The 22,009-nt window shown below is 43.4% G+C and overlaps 6 protein-coding genes and 1 pseudogene across 6 annotated transcripts; 1 reads left to right on the top strand and 6 right to left on the bottom strand.

The window, feature by feature from the left end:
* Positions 1 to 44: 44 nt before the first annotated feature.
* Positions 45 to 3,167, bottom strand: LOC4342381 (uncharacterized oxidoreductase At1g06690, chloroplastic). Its single transcript, XM_015791970.3, has 10 exons — positions 2,872 to 3,167; positions 2,081 to 2,172; positions 1,948 to 1,985; positions 1,678 to 1,839; positions 1,566 to 1,588; positions 1,384 to 1,455; positions 1,103 to 1,270; positions 728 to 810; positions 533 to 595; positions 45 to 393 (listed from the first exon to the last, which is right to left on the bottom strand). Exons 1-10 carry the CDS (start codon positions 3,116 to 3,118, stop codon positions 211 to 213), a joined length of 1,131 nt encoding a protein of 376 aa, XP_015647456.1. The 5' UTR covers positions 3,119 to 3,167; the 3' UTR covers positions 45 to 210.
* A 397-nt stretch (positions 3,168 to 3,564) lies between these two features.
* Positions 3,565 to 6,300, bottom strand: LOC107281563 (uncharacterized; annotated as a pseudogene).
* Positions 6,301 to 7,949: 1,649 nt separating this feature from the next.
* On the top strand, positions 7,950 to 9,700 carry LOC4342380 (uncharacterized acetyltransferase At3g50280). The gene has a single exon (XM_015790253.3). It carries the CDS (start codon positions 8,037 to 8,039, stop codon positions 9,462 to 9,464), a length of 1,428 nt encoding a protein of 475 aa, XP_015645739.1. The 5' UTR covers positions 7,950 to 8,036; the 3' UTR covers positions 9,465 to 9,700.
* Positions 9,701 to 11,966: 2,266 nt separating this feature from the next.
* On the bottom strand, positions 11,967 to 12,725 carry LOC4342379 (protein PELPK1). Its single transcript, XM_015790779.3, has one exon. It carries the CDS (start codon positions 12,628 to 12,630, stop codon positions 12,175 to 12,177), a length of 456 nt encoding a protein of 151 aa, XP_015646265.1. The 5' UTR covers positions 12,631 to 12,725; the 3' UTR covers positions 11,967 to 12,174.
* Positions 12,726 to 14,331: 1,606 nt separating this feature from the next.
* Positions 14,332 to 15,177, bottom strand: LOC4342378 (protein PELPK1). Its single transcript, XM_015790082.3, has one exon. The coding sequence runs from the start codon at positions 15,076 to 15,078 to the stop codon at positions 14,572 to 14,574; it is 507 nt and encodes a 168-aa protein (XP_015645568.1). The 5' UTR covers positions 15,079 to 15,177; the 3' UTR covers positions 14,332 to 14,571.
* A 1,303-nt stretch (positions 15,178 to 16,480) lies between these two features.
* Positions 16,481 to 17,343, bottom strand: LOC4342377 (protein PELPK1). Its single transcript, XM_015790081.3, has one exon. The coding sequence runs from the start codon at positions 17,277 to 17,279 to the stop codon at positions 16,707 to 16,709; it is 573 nt and encodes a 190-aa protein (XP_015645567.1). The 5' UTR covers positions 17,280 to 17,343; the 3' UTR covers positions 16,481 to 16,706.
* A 2,001-nt stretch (positions 17,344 to 19,344) lies between these two features.
* LOC4342376 (protein PELPK1) lies at positions 19,345 to 20,410 on the bottom strand. Its single transcript, XM_015789238.3, has one exon. It carries the CDS (start codon positions 20,081 to 20,083, stop codon positions 19,574 to 19,576), a length of 510 nt encoding a protein of 169 aa, XP_015644724.1. The 5' UTR covers positions 20,084 to 20,410; the 3' UTR covers positions 19,345 to 19,573.
* Positions 20,411 to 22,009: the final 1,599 nt, after the last annotated feature.

Raw genomic sequence — 22,009 nt, 5'->3', positions numbered from 1 at the left:
CAAAGTTACATTGTACAGGCATTTGAATCATCACTGGGCAGGGCTGGCTCAAAGTCATATAAACCTTTTCTATTCATGCAGGCAGAAATTTCTGACTCATTTTCTACACCTTCTACACATTTTATCGCCGTAAAATGTTTACTATTGCATGGTACAATCAATACACATCTCCTATCATATACATGAAAAACTTCTTCAGTTTTTACATGTCTATGACTCCTCGATGGGCATCTTGATGCCCTTGATCTCGCGTGCCAGAGACCGCAACTCTTCGACCTCGTCGCCGGTGAGGCTCCAGCCGAGCGCGCCGGCGAACTCCTGCGCCTGGCCGGCGTTCTTGGCTCCGGGGATTGGCACCACATTGCCTTGGCATGTCAGCCAGTTCAGTGAAACCTGAAACAAAAAAAAGAAAACACCAGCTGTTTTCAGTGGAACTGCACTTCTGTTCCTTGCAAGTTGCTGCTCATCCTACTTGGAGATATTAATTCCTTTTCTTGCATGGATTTGCTGAGCATTATATGAGGTGAAGCACCTGGGTTGGGTTCTTCCCATAGCTTTCTCCAATCTCCTTGATCCTGTTCATGAGTGGTTGAAGCTGTGCACATGAAACATGTTTATAGGTTTTAGATAAGAAAAATGTTCAGTTGCAGAGACTAAATGGCGCATCCAAGCTGAAGCTGTATGTAACTAGCTAGCTTAAGGGTTCAGTAATATGTACTAATATAACCTTGGTGAGGAACTCAGGGGTATATGTGTTTGCTCGAGGACCGGTAGGAGGTTTTTCTGGAGTGTATTTTCCTGACAGAACACCTGAACAACGGAAATGAGTCATTACAAGAACAAGGGCCCCATCGGTTGGCCAAGAGCTAATTATATGCCAAATGGTTTATTAGCGATCAAAAAACCAATGCTGAAAAAGAAACTACGCTGAAAATACCGTAAAATCAACTCCAAAATTAAGTTTTAAAATTCAAATTTTAGCGGCCTAATCCTTTGGCCGTCCCGGCTAAAAAAATGTACAAGAACGAGTGCGATTGTATTGTAAATAGCACTAAATACGATGAAGCAATTAGGACAGAAAATAAGGAGAAATGGTTCTCACCTTGGGCTATTGGGGAATAAGCAATCAGGGTGATGCCAAGCTCATCACAAGCTGCCTTCACACCATTCAACTCAGGAGTCCTGTATATTAGGCTGTAGTTCACTTGGTTTGCAGCAAGTGGAACTCCTCTTTTCTTCATCCGCGCATATGCATCCCGAAGGCGTTTCTCTTGAATGAAGTCATCATAGAAACTATTATTTCAATGAAAGTTTACTGAGGAAGAAACAATTCGAGGAATGTACAAGAACATTTAATTTGCAGGCCACAGACAGAATACAGACCATTGTAGTTTGAGACTCCAACAGCCTTTACAAGGCCTTGCTCATAGGCATCTGCAAGTCCATCAAGATACCCTGAATAATGCTCAACGATGTCAGAATGTTGAAGTTTTTGTCATGCTAGAAGGAACTATCTAATAATTCATAAAAATGGTTATATGGGTAATTTTCATTGGACTGTGTACCTTCATTTCCCCATAGCCCTGGCCTGAAAACAGAGAAACAAAAGCGGCTGAGATCAAAATGCTCAAAATTTACAGAAAAAGTATGTATCAGAGAAAGAGCAGACAAGCCGACCAATGAAGTTGGTAGAGCTCAACTGAAGATAACCCAAGACGGTCAAGCGATTTCTTCAGTGCGGAAAGAACACTTCCTCGGCCAAATCTCCATGGAAGTGCAGCAAACTTTGTTGCGACGGCAACATCAATCTGTTCTTTCTCCTGCCTTTCCTTGATGAAACTGGCGGCAAGAGAGACAACAACAGGTGACTATTGCTGCACATGTGACTTTCGCAAAAATAAAAAATAATAAAAAAAATGGAGTGCTGAACAGCAAAACGTGGCATACCCTCCGAGTAAACTTTCAGAATTTACTGCTCCCATCAGCTGAAGGACAGAACAACTAAGGTTAAATGAACCTTCAGAATTTTGACGCAAGGAAAATATGAGCGAGGAATCATGAAGTTTTTCTAGTTTCTTACCGCTGTACCATAAACTTCTGCTGTATCAAATAAGGTCATCCCATTATCTATGCTTGTGTCAAATGCTGCTTTAGCCTCCTGCAGTCTCCTGTCTGATGAAATCAAAGGAAGCACGTTTTCTTATCATTTCTTTGTTCTGTTTTTGGAAGACTTTTCTTCCCAAAACAGCAGCAACGATTGTATCACAAATACAAAGACCATAACATACACCTGAAGTGGAAACCTTACAAAAGAAAAACTCTCCCAGAAAGAGGGGGAAGAGGGGCAGGAAAAGGACAGAGTTGATAATTAACTAACCAATGATAGGGACATGTTAAGTTGCTAATTAACTAATCAGGAAGAGATTTACACCGGGCCCTCTTGAAAGGGAAACACCAAACCAAAACCAGTGACCTGCCTGATGGTTGTAGTCCGGAACAAGAACAATCGGATGACCGTTGGTTTGTAGACGATATGTCTCAACAAAAGGGACTTTTTGGTTGTCGAAATCACATGACAAAATATTTCACACCGGAGAGGATTGAAGTGACATGCGTGCAAGTGCAAGTCACCCGGGGAGGCAATGCAACAAGCACCTTGTGCGCATGGGAAGCATGACCTGATCACACACTTTCTGCCCCTGCTGCTTTGAGCTGCTTAGAACCAGACCTACTACAGGTAACACCTAAACAACTGAGAATCACCTGGAGCTAAATTTGACTGCAACAATTAGCAACAAGAACTAATCTTTTCCAGCACAAACAAAACAAGCTTGAACAATTCGATGGATTGATTAATGAGGCAGTGCGTACCGTCCCACTCGGAGTCGTTCCAGTAGGTGGTGTCCCCCCACGACCAGGCGCCGATGCCGAGCTTGCTCACCGCCACTTCCGACCCACCCAGCCTCACCTTCCCCTCCTCCTCGCTCACCTTCGCCGCCGCCGCGTCCGACGCCACCGCACGCGCCGCCGCCAACCGCCGCCGACCAGCTCCAAGAACGGGCCGCTGGCAACAGCAGCCGCCGCCGGCCACCACCTGCAGCGCCATGGCCGCCGCCATTGCTCTGCTGCTACGTGTGTGGTGCGTGCGTGCGTGTTGCTGCTGGCTCGAGGAGAAGAGAAGCCTGGCTCCTTCTTGTACTCTACCACCAAGGCCGCGACGAGGCGTCGCGGTCGCGGGAGCCAACGATTTTTTTTTCAAAAAAAGAATACAAATTTTGGCGGTAGAGTTGGAGATGCCACGTGAGTAACGTGCAGATGCTGCTGCTGCTGCGAGATATCTGCATGGACGGCCCAAATAAATCCGACCAAAAATACAAATCCAAGCTGAAATACAAATCCAGGCTAGCTTACAAATCCAGGTAGCATTCAGCTACAGTCTAGTGTGATGCAGATTGAGCTTAGCAGCAGTAGCATATCTGAGCAGAAAGATCAGAAGAGTTTTCCTGTCCGGAGGCTGGAGCCACACATTAAGCCTACCCAACATGTAGAACGATGAGATGAAAAAAAAATTCGTTTCATTTTTTTTTCCAACCAAGAGATTGATTCTTGCCATTCAATTCCAGGATTGGGAACCCAGATAAGTTGTGTTTCATCACCATCAAAGAACCAAGTCCACAGAATTCTTTCATCAATCCATCAGAGAAAGGAAGAAAGCAAAATGAGTTCTACTTCACTAGTCAACTGGCAAGCCTGATGAGGCACATTAGTCTTCTGGAACATACAAAACCTTACGTGATCCCTGGTTAATGTAAAATTTCATGCTTATCTCTGGCCTGGAGAAGCTCAGTAACATCTCGCACAACTCTCTTGCAGTGCTCACGGTGATTGAGTTATGGAAATTTATTGTCATCTGTTTCAGCACTGCTGCCCAACTGAATAGCCGCTCCACAACAGCAAATTCGTTCTCAGTTCCTCTCAGGTTAGTGATTTGCACTTCACGAAGGGAGTTCAACACAAGTTCCTCGGATGTCCAGTTTGGTGGAAGATCACAAACACAATCCGATCCACAAAACTGAAAAGAGCGGTATATTAGTGTAGCAACATTAAGCTTGCCTCAAGCTGTCAGGCTGCCTGAACAACTCGAGATAAACCAGCATAAAAAAGTCTGCAAAAGAATAACAACTTGGGTACTAGTTTGAAGCCAACCTCTGTCCTATGAGAAAGTTCTGTGAAAACGGAGTATAAATTTACGCACGTCCTAAGTATTCTAATATCAATAACGCATAGCCAGTTAGTATCATCTTCTAAATCCTTGTTGTGTTGCCCCAAAGTATTGCCGATAGGAGATGCATATGTCACACATTTACTACATATATCAGTATCAAACCACTATATAGAGTAGGGCAAGTAGCAAAATAGCAAATCAAGCCTAGTGTGACAGGAAATGTAAATACAAATTGCTTCTCGTAACTTCCTTAGTAACTCTGCATCAGATAAACAAACCAAGTATAGTTTCAGCTTTTACCTCTCGTTTATAATGATTATGTAATTCTAGCTTCAACCTTCTGACACCAGTGGTCATCCTGAGAACATGGAATAAGCTAGGACCAATACAATATCCACTTGAAAAGAAAATTAAGTTCAAGAACACAATGTCAGGGAGCACTGTCATATCTTCCATCAAGTATATATCGCCATTTATGGTCTGTTGTACAAAGTAAAATAAGTGATTATATATAATAGTTGGAGAGGATCCAAACATCTCATTGGAAGAAAGTTATTAGCATATGGAAAATGCTTGCTATAAGCTAAAAATTTTAATTCTGATTCAACAGAATCTGGCAATTCTAAATCTAGGAAACATGGGGTCATATATAGAACCTGGAAAAGTACAGAAACATATCATTTTGGATAATTCATTAGCCGCACAGGGCATGATTGTTACAAGCTAATGATTTCATTTGGATTACTTATTAAAAATGTCCAGCCAATATGGAAGCTTAGCAAATAAAAAGAAACTGTGCATTCACTATAAGTATGCGCCATGTCTCAATTTAAGCTTCGCAATAATAATATATAGTGCAAGAGTAGAAATAATGTCTATGATTGACCGGTTCAAATTCTCTCCACTCTTCAGAAACCATGTTTGCTTCAATAAATAACAAACTAGTGTAGTATTGCATAGTCCTAGCACATAATCTCATAGTAAGGTGGAAAGTGTAACGCCATCAATTAGAAAGATATTAAGATAGAGTAGGAAATAATGGAGAAGTGGTGTGCTCAAACATGATGCAGGGGCTTGAGCAATGCAAAACATGCCTGAAGTACTAAATTGTCTTACCGAATATTCAGTAGATTATGCAAATGCGTATTGTCTGTTGTGTAATAATCTAAGAACCAGCCTCCATAAATGATTTGTTTGTTACATTGAAAGTTGAATAGATGATATACTCATAATAGAGGATAGTGCTCTCATATACGATGTTAGTATGATGTCACACAAAGCAGAGGAACTGAACTCACTGGAAAGTAGGTAAGTAGGATGGAAAGTCTGGGGATGGCATCAAACTGAAAGTGCTGCAAGAGCCTTAGACAATCGTGATTGCGATCCTCTTCTCCATACACATAGAAATATGCGATGAACAGCCCTTTGAGATACGACATCTTGCCAAAATTGACAGAGCTCTGATCTAAATTAGTAGTACTCCACCCGAGAATCTCCAGCTTAGGTGCTGAGATGTTGGCGACGGGTTGACTCTGAGCTGAACCATCAGAAAAGTGGTAATTAACATCTAATAATTCAAGTGCTGGTGCCACCACATTGAACTGTTGCAATCCTATCCCCTGGAGCACAATCTCCACGAGAGAATTGGAGTGGATGTTGAAATTGTTCATCCTGTGAGCAGATAGCACGGTGAGCTTCTTCAGGGACGGGAACTACGGCGAGGAGACGGCGTCGCCGAGCTCGCATGGGCCATGGAAGAGGACACCGCAGATGGACAGATTGGTGAGCCGGGCGAACACACAGGACGGCGGCACGGCGAGGCCAAGGAACCCTAGCTCCAGCGAGAGCGAGGTGGCGCTCCCGAAGCAGGGAAGCTCAAGAAATGTACCTTGTTCGATGAGCTCCGAATCTTTCGTACTATTCACCAAGAACAGATCTCCGGCGAGGCGGCGGGCGGCGACGGGGAGCCATTCCGCGATGCGGCGAGGGCCAACGTCCGCGGCCCGGACGAGGAGGCGGAAGGGCTCCAACACTTTGCTTATTTTATTTACACTCGTTTCCAAAATAAATGGCATTTTAACTGTAACCATTATAATATTAAAAAAATATTAGACTATAGTGAGAAAAGTTAATGGAGCACTCATGTTTACTCTTAGAACACATTACATATCCTATGTAAACTTACAATATATATCAATTAACAAATAGTATCAAAAGTTTTAGAAAATTAAATTAGACATGTACTTCTAATAATTTTTAGTAAAATAATAAAATCAAACTTTTGGCAGCTTTTAGAATATAAATCTGTTACAATTTTTTTATTTATTTACGGAATTTATTTATAGACTTCTTATCAGAAATCGATAATGAGATTATTTACCGGCCAGAAACAATTTTTCACACTTTTTTCTGATAACAATTTTTATTTACAGTCTTCCATGAAATAATATGCTTATTCCGACATTTTAATTCTTACAATTAGTTAATTGAACAAGTAGTTGTAGCCTGATGATGCTGATCAGTCCCGTTCGTTTCTCCAACAAAAGTTGATGAAGATGAAAATAAAGATTTTCGTGGCACACTTTTCAAACTGTTAAATGATGTGTTTTGTGCGAAAATTTTCTATATGAAAATTGTTCTACAATATCAGATTAATCCATCTTTCAATTTTGTAATAATTAAAACTCAATTAATCATATGTTATTACCACCTCATTTTGCATGAAATATGTAATATGTAGACCTTGACCGGATGGACTGTTTAGCTTTGGGATGATTTGCCATGCCGACTGTCGGAGTATATAATACTCCCCCCATTTCGAAATATTTGACAACGTTAACTTTTTAGCACATGTTTGACCGTTCGTCTTATTCAAAAACTTTTGTGAAATATGTAAAACTATATACACATATAAGTATATTTAACAATGAATCAAATGATATGAAAAGAATTAATAATTACTTAATTTTTTTAAATAAGACGAACGGTTAAGCATATTTAAAAAAAGTCAATGGTGCCAAATATTTAAAAACGGAGGGAGTACGAGTTAAACAACAAGAAGAGCTATTACACTTGCAGTTGATATTTGTTTCGTAAGCAGCAGCACAGTTTTAGTTGACGGACTCTATCGATCTGTAATCTTCTGCATCAGATTTGAGTTAATCTGCCATCCTGTAAGTCAAAGATAATATCTGAAATCTAGTCTAGTAAATATATAAAGTAAATGATCGGGTTGAGCACATGCACCTTCCACTGAATTTCCTCTTCATCCTTTCGTTTATTTTTTTGAACCTTAGGATTTGGCCTTCGGGATTGCTAGTCTTTAAATACAAAAGTTGATTTATTTTAGGGGTATAAAAGAAGGGCTATGGTGTGTACTTGTGTTATTGCTTTTAAATTAGAGTACTCCCTAGTGCTAATGGCACTAAGCCAATGGTTTACTCTAGGATTAGTTGAACACTTGAACGTACTAGCAGGCATGCATGCTCATGTCAGACGTGACGACTTGCAAAATGTCGTGTATCAGTACCAAGTCTAAGGCCAAAGTTTTTTTCCAAACTTTCAACTTTTCATCACATCAAAATTTTCATACACACAACTTTTCTATCATATTATATCAATTTTAACCAAACTTTCAAACTTTAGTAAACTAAACACAGCCTAAATGAACTTCACTAGCAACTCATCAAAAGATTAGATTATATATACACACAAACACAAGATTAATTAAGGAGAGGTGAGTTAGTATAGAGGTGGAAATTCTCTACTTGATCGAACAAGAAGAGCACCCAACGCTCGCAATCTCCTCAGGATGCCGCCGCCGCCGCCGACGCCGCCGCCATCGCCACCGGTGCGCGTGGTGTCGACGCGCACGGTGAAGCCATCGCGGCCACGGCCGCGGGAGCGCATCCCGCTCACCACCTGGGACGTGTCCCTCCTCGCCGCCGACTACATCCAGAAGGGCCTCCTCTTCCGGCCACCGCCCGCCACTCTCCACCTCGTCGAACATCTCGCCGCCGCCCTCGCCGACGCGCTCCACGTGTACTACCCCGTCGCCGGCCGCTTCGCCACCGACAAGCACCCCGGCGGCGGCTGCTCCGTCTCCATCGACTGCGACGGCCAGGGCGCCCAGATCGTCCACGCCGTCGCCGATGGCGTCTCCACCGCTGACATCCTCCCTCCCGACGTCGATGTCCCGAGTGGCATCGTCCGCTCCTTCTTCCCTCTCGATGAGGCTGTCAACTACGATGGCCATGAGCTCCCGCTCTTCGTCGTCCAGGTCACCGAGCTCGTCGATGGCGGCGTCTTCCTTGGGTTCGTGTACAACCACGCGCTCTCCGATGGCACCGCCTTCTGGGACTTCCTCAACGCCTGGGCCGAGATCGCGCGCGCTAAGCTCGAGAACGCGGTGGCGACGTCGCGCGCGCCTCTCCTGGAGCGTTGGTCGCCCGACGGCGGCGCGGCGGCGCCGGTGGTGCTCCCTTACGACGACCTGGCGGGGCTCATCGCGAGGACAACGACGACGACACCTCCGCTGCTGCGCGAGCGGATGCTGCACTTCTCGGCGGAGTCACTGGCGGCGCTCAAGGAGCGCGCGCGGTGGGAGCTCCTCGCCGCCGGGGACGCAGCCGGCGCGGCCGCCGTGACGAGGTTCCAGGCGCTGAGCTCGCTGCTATGGCGGTGCGTCACCCGCGCGCGGCGGCTGGCGCCGGGCCGGGAGGTGGTGTTCCGCGCGTCGGTCAACAGCCGCGGCCGCCTCCGCCCGCCGCTGCCACCGGAGTACTTCGGGAACAGCATCCTCCCCGCGTCGACGGAGGCGGTGCCGGCGTCGGAGCTCCTGGCGCGCGGGCACGGGTGGGCGGCCGCCGCCGTGGGCCGCGCGGTGGCCGCGCACACCGACGAGCGCATCCGCGCGCGCTCGGCGGCGGCGCCGTCGGTGTCGGCGTTCAGGCTGTTCGACGCGAGCGGCGTGTTCGTGAGCAGCTCGCCGCGGTTCGACATGTACGGGTGCGACTTCGGGTGGGGGAAGGCGGTGGCGGCGAGGAGCGGCAAGGGGAACAAGTACGACGGGAAGGTGTCGCTGTTCCCGGGGCGGGACGGCGGCGGCGGCGGCGGCATCGACGCCGAGGTGGAGCTGGCGCCGGAGCACATGGCGGCGCTGGAGGAGGACGGCGAGTTCTGGGCCGCCGTCACGCCGGACCACCTGCTGCTGGTCAACGACAACAACGACAAAGCTTGAAGCTTAATTTCGTTTTCTTCCCATGATAATATTGTTTTGAGAGTGCTTTGACTGGTGATGGTTTAGTGTTTGTTTGCTGGCTTAATGGTAATCCAATGTCTATCAATAAATAAAGGGAATGTGGAATAATAGAGATGCATGGAAAGCGTGTTTAATTCTATGGCGCCATTGAAAGGCGAGGATTATACAAAGTTTGGTTTGTATTAAATTTGAATAAAATTTGATTGAATTTGATCAAAATTTGACTAAAATGGAAAAAAGGATAAAATTTTGGACGAAATAGTTGCGTGCCGGAGGGGTTTTCGAAATTTCAATCACTGCACCCGTGTGCTACTTAGGGTGGTTGCATCATGATAAAATTACTATATAAGCTATGAATTTGATTCCTACACGGTTATACGGATGATATATGATTACATTAGATACACACGCACGCAGACATAGGTTATCGAAACAGAACAGCCTCCCTCAATCTCAATTCTCAATATTCTCAACCGTGTTCTAGATTGAGATCGAACATAAAAGTTCTTCAACTGCCCTTTTGTTATTTGTTTTTTTGACAACATCTACAATTTAATCTTATGAATGAATAAACTCAATTGTCAAAAGCTTCTTTCGATATATACTATTTCTGGTAAAAAATAGAAATCAACTTCTATATGTTTGGTTTATGAATGAAACATTGGATATGACGATAAATACTTTGCTCCAAAATTATCACATTCATACCACAACTTGGCAGACGTAGGAGTGTAGAGTTAGAACATGAGTTCTCGCAGAAGTGACTAAACACTCACAATCTACCATGGTATTAGCCTTATATTCTGACTTTCTACAAGAAGGTAACATTGTAGCCTGCTTACATGCACTCAATGAAAGCACGGTTTGCATCTGCATATCTACTTATTATCGTTACAGGTGATTTATTTTTTGATTCCTAGTCCACTTGTATGCTTAAGACACCTTAAAATTTATTTTAATATAGTGCAAATGTACAATGAATTATGGCCTGATTGTAGGTGTTCAGACGGTCTGACTGGTGGATTCCTAGCATGAATTCAATCTGGCTCTTTTTTTATTTGCTTGAAGGGCAAGGTTTCCCAAGTCCTAGTGCTTTCCTAAAGTCTAGGTGGACATAGAGAAGTACCTGTTGGCACAAGATTACTTCTCCTACAAAGGCTTCGTCTAATTCGCAATTGATCATGTGCCTCCTAGGACGTGCGATCGCATGATAAAATCAGTGCTACTTCGTGTGGTAGCGCTACCTGCCTCCCTCTTCTCTTCCCAGGTAGGTCTCCCTCTTCTCTTCCTAGGTAAGCTAATGAACCCTTATAGAGAAAAAGAGCCCACTTATGTTTCTTGTTTTATGCGGGTCACAACCAATAGCTAACCTCTTTTTTTTTTCCTTTTATAGATAGATTGTATATCAAAATATTTGTATATATAAATTATACAAATAGACATTTTGTTGCGTGTAAACTTTGTACTAGTATATAGAAACTTTGTATAGATAAAATTTGTATATATTAATTTGAAAGAAATTTAGTAGCATATCATTTTGGCCTAGAAACAATTTATATGCGAAAATTTTATGCATAAATACTTTGAACATATAAACTTTATGTAATTTTGTTCATGTGAATTTTATACCTATAAACTTTGTACATCCAGTTTTAAAATAGATTCAAATAGCAATCTGGAAAAAACAAAAAAAAGCATGTGGCCTACGAAGTCCAAGTGTGCATCTTGTTGGATTTGGCCTGCTATAGAAAAAAAAATGGAAAAAGGCCCAAGCTTAATAAAAACACACATGGATTAAAAAGAAAAAAATATGCCCAAGAGGTGATAGAGGTGTCTTGGGCACCGACCACAGGGAGGGTGGGAGGGATGTGCCCCAAGCACCGCCCATAGGGGATCGCACCCCGGGGGCCGATGTGCCCCGAGCCGAGCACAGCCCACGGTAGGGGTGAAAACGGTATGGAAACTTCCCGATCGTACCGATACCGTTTCCGCAAAACTAATATAATAATAATAATTTTACCGTTGGTTACCGTTTTCAAATTTTAGTTTTTTTTTATTTCTGTAAGCGTGGCATTGAAGTTGACACTAAATAGATGAATTCATAAATATGAAAATTTCCAGACCGTTTCCGTTCGTTTTCGAAAAAAATAATAAAATAATGTACCGTTTCCGATTATTTCCGACCGTTTTCATCCCTAGCCCACGGGGGGCCATGCACGGGGCAAGCGATAGGGATGCTCTAGTTCCTATTTATAATTGTTTTCTTTTGATTCCAATATTAAAAGTAGCCCAAAAGAATATGGTTTTATGTGGAGAAAATCATAAAACCCTATCCATAGAAAGGTTTAGCCGGCTATTTTAAGTAGTACCACAATTTTGCAAGGTAGTACTATTAATTCTACACTGTATTCTTCAAATTTGTTCGATCTTTATTATGGTATGAATGGAATTTTCTTTTTTATGTGTCGGTCAACCCAGGAATTGTAGTAAAATTCAGAGATTATTGTCAAGAAACCTCGACAACCGATTCCATAAAATTCAATCAAGTACAAGCCCACATATATAGTATACAGTACATACATGAAAGAATGACAAAATATCTGTACGCCATGCAAAAACGTACAATCAACAAAATAGCATTAAACACACACTGACACTCATCGTGCACACATGGCGAAACGAGCTACGTTTAGGCCTTGGGTGGTGGCGCGAGGAATGGCATTGGAACGTTGGGGACGGCGGCCATCGGCGGCAGCGCCACCTTTGGCAACGCCGGCACGACGGCGGCGGGAACGACGACAGTGTTCGGCGGCACGGTGGGCACCGCGGGCATCGGCGGCAGAGTCACCGCCGGCACGGCCGGCACGGCGGGCATCGGTGGCATGGTCACCGCCGGCACGGTCGGGATGGCGGGCATCGGCGGCAATGTCACCTTTGGCACGGCCGGGATCGGCGGTAACGTGACCGCCGGGACGATGGTGGGGATCGTCGGTTTCGGCATGGCCGGAACAGCAGGAATGGCGGCAGCCGGCGCCTCGGTCGTGTCGGCGAGGTGCCGCGCTGCGTGGCCGGTGTTGCCGTTGCCCGCTAGGAGCACGGCAGCCACGGCAATGGCCATCGCGAGCAAGTTCGAGCTGGAAGCCATTGAAATATTGCTTGCTTTGCCCACTGAGCTAGCTACACTTAGCACAGCTAATATATTCAGTGTTCTAATTAACTACTGCAATAAATTCAGTGTTGTTTGATGCAAAGCAATGTATGGATACATTTATAGCTCACAAAGCTAATTGCATGGTCAGATCTTGACACTGGTTGTTGACCTTCCAAACCATCTGCAAGGATTTGTTAATTATTGGTTAGGAAGAAGAGATCATCAGGTGGTAATAGAGGTGGCCCAATATGTTGCATTGTTCTTCCTCGGTTAGCTCACCTATGATTAGATAGACAGTTGAAATGTGATTAGATCAGCACAAGTGTACTGTTTTGACAAGTTTGATATATCTCAAATCATTAGAACAGCTGTCAACACAAGCTAGCTAGCTTTCTGATCTCATACAAGGCATCAGGTTGAGAGCAGTTGAACGGTTGTACTTCGTTAAACTATTTTTTTTAGCATGGTATCAGTAAACTACAGTGTTCTCCATAAAGTTTGCATATACTCCCTCTGTACTTATAAAGGAAGTCGTTTAGAACAATGTTTAAGTCAAACCTTGAGAATATAAATCATAAATAACTCTCAAGTTGTTGAGTTTGAAAATGTAAAAATCATATATATAGATTTGTCTTGAAAAATACTTTCATAAAAGTATACATATATTACTTTTTAATAAATATTTTTGTAGAAATAAGAAAGTCAATGTTGTGTTTTGGAAACCGTGTCACTGTCCTAACGACTTTTTTTACGAGTATGGAGAGAGTATGATCCATAGTAAAACTAGAAGTTATTTTTATCCATAATGACTGCAGCTACTTAATTACTAAAATTTAAAATTTGACTAGACATGAGATAATTATAACTTTTGCAAATTAATTAATACTGCTATCTTCAGATGCATCAGTCTTCAGCTAGCCTGTGTGGATTGTGAGTCTGTGACGATTTGCGTGATTATTATTATTTAATTAGTTTATGGAATATGATTATATCTCCACGCTCTGTATATATAATTTAGTGCACACAGCCAAAAGTAATGACCTCTGATTTTTATTTGCCTCATGTACTCCATAGGATTGTAGTTATGGTTAATGTTGTTAATATGTATGGTTTCCCGCAGTTAATTAATTAATAGGTAATAATGCAACATACTTTTTCTGTCAATTAATATGTAATAATGCAACATGTTTTTTTTTCTCTGAAGACATTTCCATAATCTAACAAAAAATCTATTTCTAAAATATTTGTTCAATACTTTATCTGATAACATGCGCATATGTAACTGCATGCTATATTTTAAGATGTAACTACCAAATTTCGTTGGCAAGTACTAGTACTATATATATATATATATATGGTATATATATATATATATGGTGCCAGAAGATATCTATATATCGTCGCCATCAGCGTGGAGGAAGACGAGGATAAAATCATGACTCATGAATTGGAAGAGAGATCTTTTAAGTTCGGCTCCCTTCGAAATATACAAATTTTATGATATTTTTATAAGAATAACTTCATTTCTCAAGGTGTTGTTTGAGAAAATTTGTCATATTCCGAAGGAGGTTTTTTTCCTGTGGGCATGAGGTTAAGATCCCCATGTGGCATTGGCCGAACAATGGCAATCATCCAAATTGTTAAAAGAGGTGGCATGCAACAAATACTGCCAAGCCAACATGTACAAGTTCAAACTGACCAAAAGAAACTTATAATAAAAATGCCATATATATAATTTTACATGTGCTTATAACCGAGCCCTCCATATACAAAGATGCCCAATAACTAGAACAAATCACAAATAACTCGCATAAATGTACAAGCATTTACACACATATATAGAAAACAAATCAAACATGGAGAAATATATAACCAAAAGTCCCAATCAAATGACACAATTTATGTAGACCACTGCAGGTAGCATGCTGCTGATGCTCATGCCGAAGGAGGTGGCGCCAAGAATGGCATCGGCACGGATGGCATCGGCGGCAGCGTCACCTTGGGCACGGCCGGCATCGACGGCATCGGCGGCAGCGTCACCTTCGGCACGGCCGGCATCGGCGGCAACACGGCGTTCGGCACGGCGGGCACGGCCGGCATAGGCGGCAAGCTCGCCGCCGGCACAGCGGGCACCGCGGGGACTGTAGGCACAGCCGGCACCGCGGGCATCGGCGGCAGCGCCACCTTGGGCACGGCCGGCATGGGCGGCAACGCGGCGTTCGGCACGGTTGGCACCGCCGGCATCGGCGGCAGGGTCGCCGCCGGGACGGCAGGAATGGCCGGCATCGGTGGCAAGGTGACAGCGGGCACGGTAGGCACCGGCACAGCAGCGGGAGGTGTTGCGTCGGCGAGATGGCGCGCCGCTTGGCAGCTGCTGCTGCTGCCGGCGAGCAAGACGGCCATGGCGAGCACCGTGGCGAGGAGACCCGAAGTGGAAGCCATGGCTGAGAGATCTCAGTGGCTAGCTAGCTTGGCAATAGTTAGAACACTGCAAAACTGGAGCTGCTTGGTGATGCAAAGATGTGCATCTTTCGCAGCAATTTATAGGAGTTGATCAAATAGATTAATTCATTAGTTGACAACTTGACATTTGGTTGTTGGCCAAAGCAAGAGTACGTGTATCAGCTGCCAGGTTAATTGGTTTCAATGAGTTGGTTAGCTTACCTTCTTGCAGCTGAAAGCCATTCTGCAATCTGCATGATGCAAAATACTGGACCTCTGTTTGACAAATATTATAACTTGGTTGGCCAGGTTTTCTCCATATAAAACCTTAAAAAAAGTTATGTAGTACAGTCCGTCATATAACTAATCCTTTATTAAATTTCGACCCCATGTAAAATCTCTATCTTTTTTTTTAAAAAAAAGGGACTCCAGCTAGCTGGTGCTTATATATTTTTCAAACACTGTTTATCTTCTGAAGCATGCGAGTTCAGCCTATGTGAACTTTGAGTACATGATGACCTCTGATTTATGAGACGCCCGGCCCGTCGCCACATATACACTATATAGAGAGCTATTTTCTCTTTTAAAAAAAATCGATATATGGTAACATATGGTTTCTTGTGTAACATAATAGTTCTATATAGTGTATTGGGAAAAAAAAATCGAAAATGTGCTGTATTATTACGCATTAACTGTTTATGGTGTACCAGTCAGATTTTATTGGGAAAAGAAGGCTTCTATCATTGTTTTGGCATCGACATGGAGGAAGAAAATGGTAAAACCATGATCTGAACAAGAAATCAGAAATGAGAATTTTCACACTGGCCTGTATGAATTTTACGAGAATTTGTTTACAGCGATAAGTTCAATTCCCATACTGTTCAGGAAAATCTGTCACACTCACTGCAATGGTTTAATTTGTCGCACCTTTTCTCGATCTAGTGTCAATCATACAACAACAACAATAATAATAAGCTAACCGGTAGCTATAGCCAAATTCCATATCACCTATAGGCAGTATAGCAGCTAGCTTGTACAATAGTCATTATTCACCCTAACCAAGCCCACTACTATCTTATCTTCTAAAATCTAGACAATAAAAACCCACAAAATATTATATCTCTCCTCTTTTTTCAAACTACAACCAACTACAAATCTAAAGTCCTCTACAGTATATATTCCCCTTTTTCTTTTCTCACCGCTCTATATAAGATTGTGCTTGCGTGTATTCCTCCCTATAGCCTATCGGAGTATCGGACCATCTTTACCGTGCCAAGTCATATTTATTGCACTTGCTTTTAGAACATCCACATTCAATTTACCATACAATGACAATGATCCAAGTTACCAACAGACATATGCAACAAAATACAACCATTCTGAAATATGAACACAAGTAAAATTAACCAACCAAAATGAAACTTTTATAAACAAATGCCACATACAAGTACTTATAGCCAAGCATACTCCATATACAAACACGGCTAGAACAAAAATTCCAAAAAAAAAAAAACTCGCATGCAACATACATTTACTCACAGAAAACAAATCAAGCAGAGGAAATATATAACCAAAAGCTTGATATCAAATCAAATGACCCAATAAATGTGTAAGCATCGACAGCGTCCTTATGCCGAAGGAGGAGGTGCCAAGAACGGCATTGGCACGGATGGCATCGGCGGCAGCGTCACCTTGGGCACGGCCGGCATCGACGGCATCGGCGGCAGCGTCACCTTCGGCACGGCCGGCATGGGCGGCAACGCGGCGTTCGGCACGGCGGGCATGGCTGGCATCGGCGGCAAGCTCGCCGCCGGCACTGCAGGCACCGCGGGCATCGGTGGCAACGTGGCCGCCGGCACAGCGGGCACCGCGGGCATTGGCGGCACGGTCACCGCGGGGACGGTAGGCACAGCCGGCACCGCGGGCATTGGCGGAAGTGCCACCTTCGGCACGGCCGGCATGGGCGGCAACGCGGTGTTCGGCACGATTGGCACCGCCGGCATCGGCGGCAGTGTCGCCGCCGGGACGGCAGGAATGGCCGGCATCGGTGGCAATGTGACAGCGGGCACGGTAGGCACCGGCACGGCGGCAGGAGGTGTTGCGTCGGCGAGGTGGCGCGCCGCTTGGCAGCTGCGGCTGCTGCCGGCGAGCAAGACGGCCATGGCGAGCACCGTGGCGAGGAGACCCGAAGTGGAAGCCATGGCTGAGAGATCAGTGGCTAGCTAGCTAGAACTGCAAAACGAGAGCTGCTCAATTGGTGATGCAAAGATGTGCATCTTTCGCAGCAATTTATAGAGGAGCTGATCATAGAGATTGATTGATTAGGTGACAACTTGACATTGGTTGTTGGCCAAAACAAGGGTATCAGATGCTAGCTGGTTAATTTGTTTCAACGAGTTGGTTAGCTTACCTTCTTTTGCAGCTGAAAGCCATTCTCTGCATGATGCAAAATATTGAACCTATGTTTGACAATATATATAACTTGGTTGGCCAGGTTTTCTCCATATATATTTTTTTTCTAAAAAAAAGTCATGTCCAGTTCGTCTTATAACTAATTTCTTTTAACAAATTTCGACCCCATGTCAAATCTCTATCTTTTCAAAAAATGACTTCATGTACTTTTATATTTTTCAAACAGTTTACCTTCTGAAGCATTATTGTCCTTTTTTTTTCAAATAAACACTCGATCTATAGGGACTATAGCTACTTAGATATTCTTGAAGGATTTGAACTAAGAACCATCAAAATGACTTCATTTTTTTTTTCAAATAAACACTTGATCACAAAATTTGATAAGATAGACTATAATAATATATATCAGACACTATAAAAACATGCAAGTCTAAATTAGATCTATATATGAAGAAACAAAAATGATAATTTTAGAGTAATTCTATGGTCCTTGAGGAGGTACCATGAGGTACCAAAATCTTAGTGTAAATTTTGGTACCTCACATTACCTAGGTACCATGAGGTACCAAATTTACAATAGAAAAAAATGATACTTCATGGTACCTCCTTAAGGACCGTAAAATTGCTCTAAATTTTATTTGCGCTATACGGATCCTATTCACTGTCTGATTTTATTATTTTTATTTCTCTACTTGTTGATGAAATTTAGTCTTGCATGTTTGCATATAGACTTATATCATCGCAGTCGATGTTACTAAATCTTTTTAATTTTTTCTATAACCATTTGAGTCATATACAAATGATGGGTGCCATGACACCTAGGTGTAAAAATCCTTGTCCCTTCATCATCCAGCTAGAAGTCTTGAACAACCACCAAGAAGGCAAATATGATCCGATCTCCTGCGGTAGCTCCACGTTGTGGCTAATTTTAGAGTAAAAACTAGCTTGGTAAGCACGAGACATTGTAGCCGGGAACAAAAAGCGCAAAGAAGGTGAGATCCTTGGCCATCCATGCCAGTGGCTCAGCCTTTCTTCTCATGCCTCGACTTGTAGGCTCTTGGCACGAACATGTCTGCATCAATCCCTCAATGTCTGCCCCTCTGCATGGCTAGATCCGACTGTGGGAGAGGGGAGCTGCCATTCACGATATGCTAGATCCTCCTCTCCTATCTTGCTCCGCACTGATGAAACCGCTACTGCCGGTCGTGAGAACGAACTGAAATGGGCGATAAATTGGATGGGTTATTTGGGGAGAAACCTGCTTGCCGATCCTAGCCAAGATCGAGTAGGAAAGTAGGAAGCACATGAGGGAGGCTAGAGCTTAGAGAGGGCTTGGGTAGGATCGGAACCACACCAAGCTTCGGGGGCCGGTCTTGCTCATGGTTGGGCTTGTGTGGAGGCGAGGCGGAGGAGAACGCCGGGCGGGAGTACTGTGGGGACCGGGGATTCGGATCGCGGGACATTTAACTATTTGCCACTTTTAAGATGTGGCAATTAATGATTTGTCACTCGCTGTCTATGACATATGGGTCCACATGTGTCTATGACAATAGTAATTATTCCATTAGTCCACCACTATTTATATATTTATCTTCGGACCAATGAAAACCCACAAAATATATTGTATATTCCCGTCTTTTTTTATAGATAGTACAAATCTATGTAGGATTTTACTTATATATGTAGTTTTCTATATACAGCCTGTTGAGTCATCTTTATTGTGTTGAACCATTTTTATTGTACTTCGTCTTAGAATACCGGCCCACACATCTCGGTTGATACAATTAATGATCCAAGTTACCAAAAGACATATATATGCAACAAAATACAACCATTATGAAATATGAACAGAAGTTAAACCAACCAAAATGAACTTATATAAACAAATGCCATATACAAATACTTATAGCCGCGCACTCCATGTACAGCTTGAACAAATTACAAAAAAAATTAACTCGCATACAAGTATACAACATGCATTTACACACAGAAAACAAATCAAGCAGGGGAAATTAATACATAACCAAAAGATTAATCAAATCAAATGACCCACTAAATATACAAGCACTGGCAGCGTCCTTAATTATGCCGAAGGAGGAGGTGCCAAGAACGGCATCGGCACGGATGGCATCGGCGGCAGCGTCACCTTGGGCACCGCCGGAATCGACGGCATCGGCGGCAGCGTCACCTTCGGCACGGCCGGAATGGGCGGTAGCACGGCGTTCGGCACGGCGGGCACGGCCGGCATCGGCGGCAACGTCGCCGTCGGCACAGCGGGCACCGCGGGCATCGGCGGCAGCGCCACCGCGGGGACGGTGGGCACAGCCGGCACCGCGGGCATCGGCGGCAGTGCCACCTTGGGCACGGCCGGCATGGGCGGCAACGCGGCGTTCGGCACGGTTGGCACCGCCGGAATCGGCGGCAGTGTCGCCGCCGGGATGGCAGGAATGGCTGGCATCGGTGGCAAGGTGACCGCCGGCACGGCAGGCGGTGTTGCGTCGGCGAGGAGGCGAGCCGCTTGGCAGCTGCTGCTGCCGGTGAGCACGACGGCCATGGCGAGTACCGTGGCGAAGAGAACCGAATTGGAAGCCATGGCAAGATTAGCAGTGGCTAGTAGCTTGCTAGGCAATAGCTAGAGCTGCAAAACCAGGAGCTGCTTGATGATTTGAATACTGCATGTTTCTCGTCAATTTATAGGAGGATCTGATCAAGATTAGTTGATTACTAGTTGACAAACTTGACATTGGTTGTTGGCCAAAGCAAGGGTATTAGCAGTCAGCTGGCTCTGGTTTTAATTTGTTATTAATTTCAAAGGAGTTGGTTAGCTCACCTTCTTGTAGCTGAAAAGCCATTCTGCAGCTTTCTTCATGCAGGATGCAAAATATTCGACCTATTTGACAATTTAGCTTGGCTGGACAAGTTTTCTCTTATTAGGTACAACCGTGTCTAGCATAAAGGCTCCTAATATATATTTTCTTAAGATCAATATTATACTTGTAGTGAGGCATTCTAGCTTTCTATGTGTGATTTTATGGCACAAATAACTTATTAACTTGTATATGTTAAAAGTAGCATTAATTAGATAACATATAGCTATATAATCATGTTGATATACCATCTTTGCAAACCAGCAAACCGTTGATACAGGAACAGGAACTTCGATTTAAGAATGAATTTTCTATTAGATATAGCTCTATATATAATTACATATCATGTGTCAATATCATATCGTCTCATCAGTTGCGAAATGAAATAATATGACTGAACAATCAAAGGCCTCTCATCTCATGCATGCACTTTAAATTTTCTAGTCATGTACATCAAGTGGAAATATACTGTCTTCCAAAGGCTATTGTTGGGAGAAAAAAATGTGTTCCAAACTTATAATTGAGGGTAATTCGGCAAAAGAAAGTACATATATTTTACTCAGGTCATCTACCATGAAAGTGCTCGGATATGGTTTTCCGAAGGCTATTGGAAGAAAACAAACTGAAACCCCCAAAATCCATCACTACCATATATGGTCCACGGAACAGAAACACTAATGTTTAATTAATACACAAGAGGTATAATATAATACTCCACTAGCTAGCTAGTACAGTAGTTGAGCATGAAATTTTGTCTAAATTATTATTTCTCTCTCTCTCTATATATATATATAGTTAACATACCTGACAAACCATATGTTTACACGTCGTGTTACATTAGAGTTATTGCGCATATATACATAAGTTTCCCATTATATATATAGCACTCCAGATATATTCATATATACCATGCCTCTTTATTGCCAACTATATATATCACATAAGTAAGTAGGAGTAATTAATAGATAAAGGCATGCATCGAATAATTAGTACGAGTAGCTAACTAGCTAGTACACAGCAAAACCTCTGCAGTCTGCACACTCACCACAGTGATCACCTATTACAGGACTAATTGAAAGTGCTGCATATTTGCATGTAGATGAGTACTCTTAGACCATGCAGAACTTATTAACGTAGAGATCGTTATACTCATCATAATATAGTCTAGATGATCAGTAGTAATAATCATATTATATCCGTAATTAAATCAGGCAGCTGGAGCCACATCGACGTCGTCGTCGTCGTCGTCGCCGTTGCTGCGACGGTTGCCGACGAGGAGGTTGCTCTCCAGTAGCAATGCCCATGCAAGGCGCTCACACTCGCTCTTCGCTATCGCCATTGATGATCTCCAAGCACAGTGTATTTTGGCTATCGAGGAAGACGAAGAAGAAAGTGTTTCTATATGTATATGGTCGATCGAGTTGAGTGAGCTGTGGTATGTAGAACTAGTTATTTATAGGCATTGTTTCTTGAAGATATATGGAGATCTATTAATTGACGGCGTATACACGAATGCCTGACGATCGAGAAAAGTAATGGAGCCCTGCGATCGATTTTTTAATTTAGTTTCTTTTATGAAAATAAATCGTTGGTTTTGATTTATTTTTGAGAGGCATTCGTGTATGCCACGTTAAAAGGGAGTGAGAGGACGA

The sequence above is a fragment of the Oryza sativa genome, chromosome 7, assembly GCF_034140825.1.
Source record: "Oryza sativa Japonica Group chromosome 7, ASM3414082v1".
NCBI lineage: Eukaryota > Viridiplantae > Streptophyta > Magnoliopsida > Poales > Poaceae > Oryza > Oryza sativa.
Note: the sequence above shows the minus strand (reverse complement) of the source record. Positions and strands in the feature narration are given on the sequence as shown.